At 41.9% G+C, this 13197-nt stretch overlaps 1 protein-coding gene across 1 annotated transcript in view; it reads left to right on the plus strand.

Moving 5' to 3' along the window:
- ADAMTS17 (ADAM metallopeptidase with thrombospondin type 1 motif, 17) overlaps window positions 1-13197 on the plus strand; it is a 107681-nt gene that overhangs the window by 9923 nt on the left and 84561 nt on the right. The window contains exons 2-3 of the mRNA XM_010085437.1: window positions 9344-9484; window positions 10608-10758. Coding sequence (XP_010083739.1) covers window positions 9344-9484; window positions 10608-10758 — 292 coding nt within the window. The remainder of the gene's footprint in view (window positions 1-9343; window positions 9485-10607; window positions 10759-13197) is intronic.

Genomic DNA, 13197 nt, shown 5'->3' on the forward strand with positions numbered 1-13197 from the left:
TTCACATTAACATGTTCAAGCCAAAGTTATTCAAAGCCAGAGTATCTCTTTTCAAACTGCTTTTTGCTTCCTTCATGTGGCATTCCTAAACAATATGAAAGCAAACTTGGCTTCATTAGCCTTGAGGTTTGTAGGCAACCAGGCACACCCACTACCCAAAGAATTCCACTTCGGTATTGGTCTGAAGATATCATTTCCAAATTGTTTGGATACCAAGCCATAATTTGCAACTGTTTGATATCAGGTCTCTCTCTGCTGATCAAATGAGTGAGACTAAGCGAGATAGTGTGCTGAGCTTTTAAAATCATTTATGAACAGCCAAAGCCAGATGGTTCTGGGAATATGAATTAATTTCCCAGCTGCAGCATTATGAAAAATCCCAGGAGTTTAGGGAGTTGGTCTATAGGAGGAGCATTACCAGAAATAAAGTTTCCATAAGGACAGGGAGCACTCCTGAGTGATGGAAGTGACACTGAAAAGGATACCACTGAAAATGGCAAATGTCAAATGTTTTCAGGTGAAGCGAATGTCTTCAGCTGAACTACTGCAGACTAATCTATTGCTAGATATAACTGCAACTAATAGGATTGGTTCATGCATTTCCTGTGCAATTTTTTTTCTAGACAGTTTTTCTTTTCGTAGACTTTTTTTTTTTTTCATTCTTTCAAGTAAAAGAGAGCACACAGGTTTGTTACTGTCCACTACAGTCACCTGTCATTTTGATGAATCGGGGTAAGAGGGTCACAGGGGACAGATTTCTTCTTGCACTGAATCTGCAAGCCCACAATGATTGTCAGTGTAGACCAAGAAAGAAGAATAAAAGAAAGAGGCTGAAAAATATATATTTATTTGAAAAGGATTTCTGCTGCTGCGAGAACCATAAAGCATGTACCCACTGGCTTGTATAGGGACTTCAGAAGATGTGATGGTAGTAGAATTATATATATTACAGTTGCTTCACACCTCTTTGTCTTTTGATGTTGGCCATCTCCTCATTCCCACCTCCAGGAATGGAGAATTCATCTCCTGGTGTGAGGAAGGCAGCCAGCATTCCTGTCTCCTACAGCGCGTTCCCCAGGCTGCTCCGCTTCCCCCAGAGCTCAGCAGTGGGTGGCTTCCTGATGGGGTAGAGTGTGGGCCATCTGTGGCTACTTGTGTTGCACATATTTGGCAAATATGCTCCACCATCTCTCAACTCCCTTTGCCTTTTCTTTTAAGGGTGTCCTGTGCTGCATCTCTTTGTTCAGGTTTGACCCTCAGTCATTATGAAGTTGACTGGAGGCTTTCACTGGTTTCACAGGAGTTTTAGAACAGTGCATTCAAATGATCGCATGCAAGAGGTTGCCCTTAGATTGCTATACGCTTTGAGTGACAAACACGTCAGCCGTTCTTACTGAGCTTTAGTCTGTCTTCCCTAGTGGGTGGGATTTCCCACCCAGCTATCCCAGGGTTTTGTCTTTTTTCCACCCTACAATTTATATTCCCTTTTCATGTTCTCAGGAAATGCATGTCACATTTTCTGAGGTCTCGTTCTCACCCACTTCTGGCAGTGCTGAAAGCAAACAGCTTGTTACCCTTCAGCGTGTTACTTCTGCGATGCACCAGGGTGCTTGCTGCATACAAGGAGCCACAGATGGAGCACAGCAGCCTCTGCTCACCAGAAAAGGGAACTTGTCTTTCTTTTCAGAGTCTTTCTCTGCCCACCACTGTTTCACTCATAGTCACCATGCTCCTTCTGCAACAATTCCCTGTTTTCTGACTCTTACCAAAAGTCTTGGAATATACCAGGCACTGCCTACCCTGCTGTGAATCAGCCACTCTGCAAAAGAGGCAAGGAGTCTTGAGAGAGAATTGCATGAGCAAATATCTGCTGGAAAAAGTAGTCAATAGTGTGAGCGTGTTATATTATTGCTGGGGAGAAGATCGTAAGATGATTCACGTTGTTCTTCATGGCCCTGGTCTAACTTCCATCAAACCATATAAAATGACTGTCACTGATGTCAGTGGGTTTGGCCAGCTCTGTCACAGGTATCTAGGACCACATGGGCAGCGAGATTTTAGAAGAAATGTTTGAGACAGTAAAAGGCCGCACTGCCTGTTCCTGCCATGGCAGTCTCTCCTGTGTGCTGTCTGTCCCTTGCAGCACAAGCTCATACTTGCTGCCTTCCAGATTCCATGTCAAAAGAACTAATTCTTTTTAAATGAAAACCATATCATAAAGGGCTGGATCTGTCATGCAGCTGAATAAACCCCAGCTTTCCACACTGCTATTCACCATAGGCGTTCGTGTGTTCTCACTCGCTGTTGTTGACTTCTTGGCTGTTTGATGAGTAGATAACCATATAAAATATCTGGTTACTTCATTATTGGAGAGTGACATAAACTTGGTTATGAAAACAAGAGTCCAGTAGTCATGGCTCCCTTTAAATGTTGTCTCTCCTGATAAAAAAACCCCAATAACTCAGCACCCATCCTGAACATGCCTGTTCTAGATAACATTAGGTACACAATGACCATCTTTGATTACTTCAAATGCTTTAAGTAGAGTCATCTCCCTCTCTTCATCACAGCTTCCTGGAGTACCTCCTGACAGCTTCTGAAATAGTCAAGTTATATTTAAGGGACTGTGTTTATATGTTTGAGAAGCACAAGGTGAAAAAGCCTGTTTTCCATTAAGCCAACCGTCTTAGTGACCGTTGTTTTTGTAAGAAGGTTACGCAAGCTGTTTCATTGCCTCCTCCCCAGCTCAGCTCACCTCAGCGTTTCCCCAGCGTTTGTTTGTTTGCCCTCCGTCCAAGCCTCACTTGGACTCCCTTCTGGCTCTGGTCTCTGCCTCTCTTCAGTTGCTTTGCAGATGCATCCTCTGCCTAGGTCACTCTCTTAAACTTACTGTCCTCGTTTTGTACTGCAGGTCCTATTAGAATTCCAGTTCTAATGAGCAACCCCCTTTCACTCTGCCTCTCTTATGCCTTTATTCTCAACTGTTTGGAAACCTCATAACTTGCAAGATATTGGCATTTTATATTGAAATGTTAAACATGTTGAACCAGTTCAGAAGTAGGCATCTTTCCAGTGATGCAGCTTCAATTTCAAATGTTAATAAAAATTCCTAACATTGAACTCTATTTGGGACTGGACGGCTCACGGGCTTGATTGTGTGATATACTGTCTCCTGCTTCTAAGTTGCTGGTTCAAATCCAGCCCAAGTCAGTAGCTGCTGAGAACCGCTGACGTACATTCTCTGCGTAGTGACCTATATCGATCTGAGTTTAATGGTCATGCTTTATGTTCTCAGCTGTCAGCCTGTATCACCTTCTTCCAAACCAGTATCTTCCTTTGTGGTTGAGATTGGATGGACTATAGAGATGGGACTCCCTTCTCACCCATTCATTGAGATCTGATAGGAAATGGGAAGGGGGAGGAATTTTGTCCTTCGTTACGTCCTTCATGTGGATAAATAGATGAAATTTGCACCCACATAGTGTCTAAATAGCAGGCTTTCATGGGGCACTGTCATCCTGCCCACGCTGAAATGCCAGAGCAGATAAATTCCAGCTCCCCTTCTCCCTTTCCTCTCACACTATGTGAGGATGTTGTCCAGTCTGCCCTCCCTTTGCATTTATATTTCTCCAGTGGCGTTTAGAAAGAAATCTTTTGCTTCATTCTGGCTTTGCAGTTAATGCTAGATTACCTCTGAGTGAGTCATGGCAAGCTGGGTCACATCTTATGAAGGGTCAGACCTTTTGAGAAGGTCAGGAGTGACCTGCCCTGGTGCTGCATACAGCTCTCAGCAATTCACTGTCGCCTGACAGAAACGGAGCCCTTCAGAGAACATCTGCAGGCTAAGAGCCTCCTCTTATAAACACAGGTAGAGAAAACGTGCTTTCCAGCAAACAAAGATCAGCCAAGAATGTAAATACCTTAGTGGCCCCACTGAGCTTTTCATTAAGAGTAAGAGATGTCACTGCCTCCTCCTGTCCCTCTCTGTATTTGGGACATTGCTGTAGCAGGTCCTTTGCTCAGTTCTTTAAATCCATGATGGTCTGCAGGGCAAGCAGCTCCAAGGAGCCCTTCCCTTTTAATGTCTTGCTGAGCTGACACAGTTGCAGTGAGTTGGTTCTTCAGGAAAAGAAAGACTCTCCCTTGGATTTCTCTGTCTGTAGAAGCAAGAGACAGACCACTGTCCTCATTTCCTTCTTGGTAGCTGGACAGCCTCCCTGTTCTTTGGAGAAATGGTGACTTTGAGGTTAGTGCCAAATGTGCGGAGAGCAATCGATTGTGTGTCGTGCAGAAGTTTAATAAGCAGCTGGGGTGACAGCCAGGACACCGTGGGTAGCCTTGCTAGTCCCAAGTGTCACTCGGTTCTGAAGTGAACCAGCATTTGACTCAGCCTCAATTATTTGCAGACAAATGGAATGGTTTGTCTTTCACAGGGAGGCTGTGGAGCTCTTACTACCAGCCAGCTGAAGTGCTTATTTGAAACAGAGGGATTGTAGAAGCTCACGGTGTTTCCACTTCTGGGTGTGGTTTTTTCAGGCTTTCCTTCTTCATAATTCTCTCTTTCACTCGCCACCTTCTTTGTGCCTTTTTTTTCTGAAGAAAAGCCCTTCTTTCACTGCTGATGGTATTTTGTATCAAATTCGCCTCTTGCCCCTCCTTTATCATCTCTCCCCAGCAGAGGGGGAGTGCAGGATAATAATCCTGGGGCTTTCTCAAATGGTCTGTTACCAGCCACAAAGTTGCAGCTGTTGAAAAAATTTAAAACATCTCCTAAATCAGTTTCCCCCAACCCTTGGCAATATCCTTAAACTCAGAGTTGGGGCTTTTAATAGGAAATCTATTGAGAGTCATCGTGGTTCTGATGAAGATTTGTATACATGACCTTAAAAACTTGGAGGTGCAAGGCACAGTGCATTGAAGGCGGTAGGAGGCTTTCCATGGGCTTTGGTGCGCTTTGGCTCAGGCTTTTAAAGAATAACAGGAAACATTGGAAAACGCACTGAGGGTAAACAGAGCAGTTTAGTTACATTAACTGTCTAGAGGAGAAGCTCCATTAATGACCGAAACAAACAAAGCAAGTGCATTTATTTAGCGTTGCTGTGGGAAAACAAACGGCTGTTAATTGTATTTAGCTAAAAGGGGTTACACAAGAAATTGGCCGGCTCAGGCCCAGAGTGTAATTCTGGCGTCCTGACCCAGTTCTGATCGCTGCGTAGACTCTGACGGAGAATAGTGTCCTGGAACAGAGTGGCCAGGGCTTTGAGAGACTGCATGCTATTTTTTATTCATAGCGATGCTACTTTAAAGTCTCGTTCTACAAAAAACAGCATCAAAGAGATCTGGTTTTGCTGCCTCCCTGTGACTCCTGATAAAATTTGCCTTGCTGTGATTATGTTAAAGGTCAGAACTCAGACTGGTCAGTCAGCTTGTTTCTGGACTCATAAATGATGAGCAACAATAAAAATGCTGCGGGACTCCTTTGGTGACGCCGTAGTGTCTTTGACTGATAACCAGTGCATTGTTTACATTAGGAAAGAAGCTGGAGTGTGAAACCAGAGTCCCATTGTGCTTGCTCTGAATAAACACAGAATGAAAGGAGTTTAAGAGCTGACAGCCTGAGCTGTTCTTGCTTGCCTTTGCGGAGCCTCATTGTCTTCAGGAGGAGAATGTGATGAACCAAAGGCTGAAATTTACCCTGTGCTTAGAGTGGAGCTAGAGACTGTGGTAGTGCCAGCACAAAGGGAAATCGAGTCCTGCTCGTCTGCAATGGCTCTGCTGGCTTTGTGGTGTAAGGGATAACATGCAGCATGTGTTTATTGCTCCTGATAAAATGGGCAGCTATGACTTGGAGAGAACAGAGGGCAGCAGGTTTGGAGGGTAATGTAGTGCCATTCTGACATTCCTACTTCTAATCTAAGAGCCATTCTTATCAGCCTTTTTTCAAGATCTGTTCATGTAAGAATAGAACTCCTTCCCAAAGCAGAATATTTCAAGAGACTGATTATCTGCTTCTAATTCCATGTGAACTTCTGAATAGCAGGTAAGATTAGATGATCACAAAGAAAATGCAAAGTACTGAATCAGCACTTGCACTGCTGTTTGGTACAAACACATAATACTCTGTCTGATTTATTTCTCTTAAAAGGAGGAGGCTATTCATTAGTGAAAAGAATCAGCATGGCATTGCATTTAGTATATGTTTAGGAAAAACTGGTCTCTGATGTAGCTGGAGACCCTTGAACTTCAGAAAATAATGTGTTAGCATGCTAGGGTATGCCTGAGTCCTACAGGTCATTTAATCCTCTCCTCAAGTGAGTCATTGTAAGGTAAACTAGATGCTGGGAAAATTTCCGCACTGCCAATTAAAACAGGCTCCAAAGGTGTTGCTGGTTTCATTCTACCAGAAACTCATCAGAGAGGCCAGTAGAGGTTACCTACGTAACTTGAGGCCAGATCCCAAGCTACATAAACTGGTGTGGCTCTTTTGGCTTAGCAGAGCTCCTTCACTTTATACTGATAACTCAGGCTCAATTCCTTTATGCTTATGACTTTTTGAAGTATTTCTGTTAGGAAGTCAGGAATGATTCAAAAGGTGTCAATTTCCACACGTGTAAGAATTGAAGGAATTTCACAAGAAGCCTGTGAATAACTCTGATATGTGAGTTCTGACTCACTCGTTATAGTGAATGCATTCTCTCTGCCTCAAACACTCCTGCAAAATCAAAGCTGAGTAATGGATGTTAGCCTCAGCATTTCTCCTAGGCGGACATCTTCCATGAGGTCAGGTTTAAAATAAAGGTAAGGACAGGAGTGTACCAAGTAATAACTGTTGCCCTTGTTTGCCAACAAAAAATCCCACTTAGATGAAGTTAATCAAAAAGCTAAGGCATTTCTTAATTAACAACTCTAGACCAAAAACTAGTCTTTCGTGGAAGAGATAAAATCAGGGAGCCTAAACCCCTTGGAAAGTCAGGAAGATAGTTTGTTTTTGCCCTTTTCAAGTGGAACAGCTGAGGTGCTGACCAGGAGGCCATTCAGGAAGCTGCCAGTATGGGTGGGCTGCCAAATCTCATCCCATAGAAGCCCTAACAGAGTAGAAACCTGAAGGACCTGACTTTGAGTCTGAGCTCTGTGGCAGTCACAAGACAGGCAAGTTGGAATAAACCTTCCGCGTTTCCATTAGAAAAGTGAATATGATCTCTGCATGCCCACAAGCCTTCTAAACTGGCATATTTGGGCAAACTTTCCCCTGGAAGATTTCCAGCAAGCTTACATACCTTCCTTCATAGTACTTAGCTCTTCCTTTCCTGACTTTTAGGAATATGAACTTTAGATGGGCTTATTTGCATTGGAGGAATACTGCTGGAACTTTTTTCCTAGCATGTGAAGAGTTTTCTTTGTGTGTAGAAACAACATGGGTAAAATATTTGGAGTGAAATCCAGGCTCCATTGAAGTCAATGGCAAAACTCCCATTCACTTCAGTGGAGCAGGAATTTCACTCTTTTACTGTTTTGAAGTTAGAGTTACTAATAGCCTGTTAAATTATTCCTGTGTGCATCAAACAAAATGTGCTTGATGTTAATGTTTCTGCTGTGTTCAAAACCCACAAAGGTTTAAAAACAAGAATAACTATGAACTTCTGAGTCTAAAAATTATGTTAAATGTAGTTTTGCTAGAAATAATAATATCCCTGGAGATAAACCTAAAATAATAGACTCCACCATATAATCTTCACTTTAAGCTAAAAATAGCATAGATGGTGGTTTAATCTAAGCCATAATTATCAAACTGCTGAAGCTGGTTTTGGTTCATTGCATGTGTGTTGTATTTAGGCTTTGAACAGTTGAGTCCCAAAACTGGAGAGAAACAAAGCCAAGAGCATAGTCAGAAAGCAAACAGGAGCCCCTGATTCGTAGAGAAATAGCATGGATTAAAGAGTGCAATGCTCTGTTTAAAGGGGTTGCTCCTGGCTTGCTCAGCCCAGGCAGCTGGAGACCTCGCAAGTTCCTATTGATCTGTGCTTTCAGCCCCAAATTAGTGACTCTTATTTTGCTAGGAAGTGACACTGGCCATGTGAGGCACCTTTTGTCTGAAAGCCATTTTCCATTTCATGTTGGAATCAAAGGAAGAATGTTAAGCTTTCAAAATGTTATTATTCTGTATGATTTTAAAAAAATTTTTTAATGATCATTCCGAAGTAGGATGGAAAACCCTTAACTCACTTTTGCTGCCAGGCAGCATGGTACAATGGGCTGAGTGTAGGACTTCTGACATTTCACTGACGGAGCAGGTGAACTTGGTCACATCATGTATCCCTTCTTTGCCACCATGAGGGCTGTTCACAAAGGCTTACCTCCAGCAGAGAAGTCTCACCATCCTACAGTGGCAACAGTTCGCTCTGAACAGTGAGTTACTGTGGCAGCCCACTGGTAGAGACTCTGCTAATGATAGAAGGGTCCTGAGTGGGAAGTTGGATGGAGGGGAAAGTAATACTTTTATATTTCTGAATAATTTTTAAAATCCTCACTGAATAAATTTGAATTCCCCCACATATCTTTATATTCCACAATGTGCTGTTTGTTTAGATGGTTTGTTTTACTGAGTAGGTCACATTCTGTTCTTGCTGAGATGGGCATGGGACAGTCTTGGCGTTGTTTGGACAGTGCTTGCAGAAATGGGAGCTTGATTCTGCCTCAGGCTCCTACGTGAGCATTGCTGTTACAGAGTCATAGACTGGTTTAGGTTGGAAGGGCCACTGGCGGTCATTTGACCAACTCACCGCTCAGAGAAGGATCAGCTTCAAAGTTAGATGAGAAAGAGATTGTACAATACTACAAATGTAGAGAAATGTTTTTTCCTAACTGACACAACAACAAAACTGGCCCATCTCTAGTATTAATTTGTTGACCATTCTCTCAGTATGATTGTATGATATAGACCATACCCACTAGATTTGGGAGAGCAATCCAAAATTTTCAGTAACTACTACCTAGTCTAGCAGCTGTCCTTTGGCTGTGCTACATCGCTTCTCCAGCTTCACTTCTCTGAACCCTCAAATAATTACATTTCCTGGTAGGAAAGTTCATAGGAAGCACATTTAAAATTTTCAGACAGACAAATACTGAAACCTTTGTGAAATTAAGGCAATGGATAAGTTCAAGTAATGTATATTTATTCATTAAACAGGTGCCCAGAGCAGTAGGTTAATGATTCTGTGTTATTTGTGCAGCCTGTTTTCCACTTGTTAATTGCTAAGAATGTCATTACTAAGTCTGATGGGAAATGAGAAAACCACATCATAAGTTGATGGTTTTTTTGTCTTGTTTTGTTTTACTCAAACAGCATGGGAATGAGCCATGATGATGACCATCAACCCTGCGCAGGGAGGTCTCATATTATGTCTGGAGAATGGGTGAAGGGCAGGAACCCAAGTGACCTTTCCTGGTCTTCATGCAGCCGCGATGACCTTGAAAACTTCCTAAAGTAAGGATTGTGCTGATTATCAAAAATCCTATCAGGCAAGAATGTAATGTGTTATCTGAAAGTGAAAGTCTAAACAATTTTCCTTAAAAAAAGTGTGTGCGTGTATCATTAAGGTGTGCAAGGTTGAATCTGTCTCCATTACAGTAGCCCCTTTGAAACTGAAGTTTGCAGAGAGGCAGAAGAATTACGTGCAGTTATCAAGGTACTGGTAGCTTCTTAAAAACAATCCCAGATCACCTTCATTTTACAAAAAATGCCCTTAATGTTAGCAATGACAGAAACCTGTGTGTGGGTGGCCTGAAAAACCTCTTCTCCATTGAAGGATGCTGCCAGCTTGTGCTTTGGCTTTTAGTGTCACTATTATTATTATTAAATAGCTTTTATTTTATAGAAACTTAATTTTATCTGGAGACAATTCTGGTGTGTTTTCTAACCCCTCAGTGAGTGTTGATCTTAAACAGTTCTTAAACAGCGGACTCACTATAAACTTCTTTCCCACTGCATCCATATTTCAGTTCATCATGTTCAACACTTCAGGAAGGATTTCTGTCCTGCTGCTTGTTAACTCTCATGTGCTATAGCAAGCACTGGAATTGTCTGAACCCTCTAACTGTGGTCTTAGACCTACAGTGCAGCTCTCTGACACTGTCTGGCACATTGACCAGTGCTTTTGTTGCTAGAAATGGCTTCAGAATGGAAAATTCCCCACTCTAGGGATTAGAGGTGAGAGGGAAAGGAAAATAATGAAAAAAGAAGGGAAATCTACTGTTACATTAAAGGCATGAAGTTGCATCTGAACTCACCAATCACTGGTCCCTGATAGAGAGGAGATGACGAAGTGATATTCGTGAATAGTTTAGACAAATGTTTAACACAGAATCATGTGAATATAGTCAATTCTGCCTCGAGGCCTGGGGATGAGTTCCCAAGAACCTTTCTGTCCATAGTTTTCAATTATTTAGAAGGCTTCCAGATATATACTGTGAAAAAACACCACTGTTTCACATGAGGTCACCAGATTCCCTGTTGAAGAGAGGACAACAGCTTCTGTACAGCAGCGATCTAGCACTCCAGTTCAAAGGTGCTTTCCCTTAAAGGCATATTTAACTCTCACACTCCACAGGTCCAAGGTCAGCACCTGTTTGCTGGTAACAGACCCCCGAAGCCAATACGCGGTGCGGCTCCCTCACAAGCTGCCTGGAATGCACTATAGTGCTGATGAACAGTGCCAGATACTTTTTGGGACCAATGCTACGTTCTGTAAGAATATGGAGGTAAGAGCTCATGGGGTGTACCTGAAAACAAGGTGGGAAGTGGAAATAAAGCTGTCAAGCACTGGGGAAGAAAAGGAGTCTGTACTTTCATCAGAACTACTTAATGGGATTTTCAGCGTGTTCAGCACTGCTGATACAAAATCAGTAGTCAAACTCCCCTTGACCTTTCTGTCAACAGCATGTACTTCTGCAGTCCTCCTCCTTTTCCTGCAGTGGTCTTGTTAATCTCCTAGAAGAGACCCAGAAAAACTTTTGTTTGTACTTGGGCTTAATTTAGGAACACTGACACTGTTGGACACTGTTTTGCTCAAGTACTCAGTAGAGATTGTTTTGCTGGACGTTCAGCTGAGGTGAAAGTCTCTTCTCACAAGAGTCCTTGCCCACTTCCACGGACTCAGCTTAGATGACTGTCTGGATCTTTCAGTAAACCTCACCTTCGCGCTGTTAACAATGTTTGTAGGACGTTAACTCTATGCTAAGGAAACATTAATCACTGCTTGTTTGATGAGGCCATTTAGAGATCTGTACAGAACGAGGCCCCTTCTTGTGTATTTTCTAAGCAACATGATGTTTAGTCAGGATTTGGGTGCAACATGGCTTTTATCACACGGTTGGTTGGCAAGATAGAAACACTGATTTTTGGTGTCTCTAGAAGTAGGTCATATTTGAGATGAGGCTGTCTGAGTTGTCCTCTGGAATTTAGACGGCTGAACTTTTCCTAAGGTCTTGCACATAATTAAATACCGTCATTCTGACCAGAGCTTGTCTGCATCCCAGTTTGGATAGGGACTGGAGAAATGCTTACATCCAGTGTGGCCTTGGAGATATCCAGAAGAAAGTCATGAAGCACTGTGTCCTATCACCAGCACCAGCTGGCAGCATTCTGTCCTGTATAGACAGGCTTGGGGCAGCCACGTTTCTTTCTGTCATTAACTAGCCATTTGTATTTTTCAGTTGTCCCTTATTCCCCTTCTCAACAATCTTGAGATCTTAACTCAGTGTTAACAAAGAAAATAACAATCAGCGATAACTGAGGTTTCTAAGTGCCAAATTACTAAAACTGTTGAACACATGCAAGTCCTGGGAACATGCTCTTAGTTTCACATTTGCTGTTTTATTTGTTTTGGATTTGGAAACTAGCTAATATAAAACAATAAGAAAAGAATCTGGGTAGGTTGTATTTCCCAGCTCCATCAAGAAAATGCAGACCACCAGGACTACTGTACTGGAAGCAAAGTATTAGAATATAGGTCTGTGCAGAAAACCCCAGATCTCCCCAGGATGATTCAAGTTCTTCCACTTGTGTGGGTGTCACCCAGCTTGACTGCTGTTGGAATAGATATTTGCTGTTTCCCTTGTTGCGCTAAAAAACATTCTGTTTCTGGATAGTCCAGTGCCTAATGAGAATGTCAGCCTGCGGGTAGGTGGTCAGCATTTCTCATGCAGAAATTGCATGTCCAGTCTGGAATTGCTTCAGAGACAAGTTTCTTGCCAGAAAAACAAGCCAAGAGGCACAGTTCTTCTCTGTAAGATACAGAGAGCAGGTGTTTGTGTCTCCCAAGATTTTTTACCAGTCTTACTTTTTGACATCTTTAGAATACAATGAAAACTGTGCTGTTTTCCTCCATCACTCCTTTAGTATCTCCCAAAGAAAAGCATATTTTGTAATGACTTTAGTATTCTCTAATGAAAAACCTTCTAGAACTTCAGCAGATGAAAACCAATTTGCAATCACTTATTTAGAAGTATTTTTGTTACAGGTATGTGTTAAGAGTTGGCGTTCCCACTGTGAAGCTTTGGATCAATTATGTCACATGCTATTAATTTAAGTCAATATTTGCATCCTGTTATGCTGCTCTGAATTGGCATTTGAAGGCAATGACAGGATAGAGGAAATGATCAGCTTTAATTTTTAAACCTTCAAAGTTCTTTTCACCTTTGTGTTTCTCATGCCTCATCTGCAGTATGCTTGTATCCTAAGTCTCAAAGCTGTCTACAAAAATATGAACAAAAAAAAAATTGGCACTGGTAATTGGCATTAGCTGTAGAAATTACTGGCAAATGTAGCTGTCTCCTCTTTTAGCCAGTGGTAATGTGGTATTTTTAATTCAATAAAGTATTAAAAAGATCCAAATGTAAAAGTAATAAACATTTGACAGTAAATATTTGTTACAAAAAGGAAATAAACTTCAGGAAATGAGCCTCCTCAATCTTTTTTATGATTACATGTGTCTACTGTCTATATTCTTATTTAATAAAAGAGTTACATTATAGCATTTTATTGGAGATAGTTGAGCTACAGAATTCTGTCAGGCAAACTAGAGGACCTGTATTCAAAGATGCCATACAATCTGGTTGTAGAGCAAATTTCAGAGATTAGATGAATCCAAAATTTCCACATTTTTGAGAAGCTGCAGAAACTCTGTGCAGTAAGCTCTT

Source organism: Pterocles gutturalis, unplaced genomic scaffold (assembly GCF_000699245.1).
Source record: "Pterocles gutturalis isolate BGI_N339 unplaced genomic scaffold, ASM69924v1 scaffold450, whole genome shotgun sequence".
NCBI lineage: Eukaryota > Metazoa > Chordata > Aves > Pterocliformes > Pteroclidae > Pterocles > Pterocles gutturalis.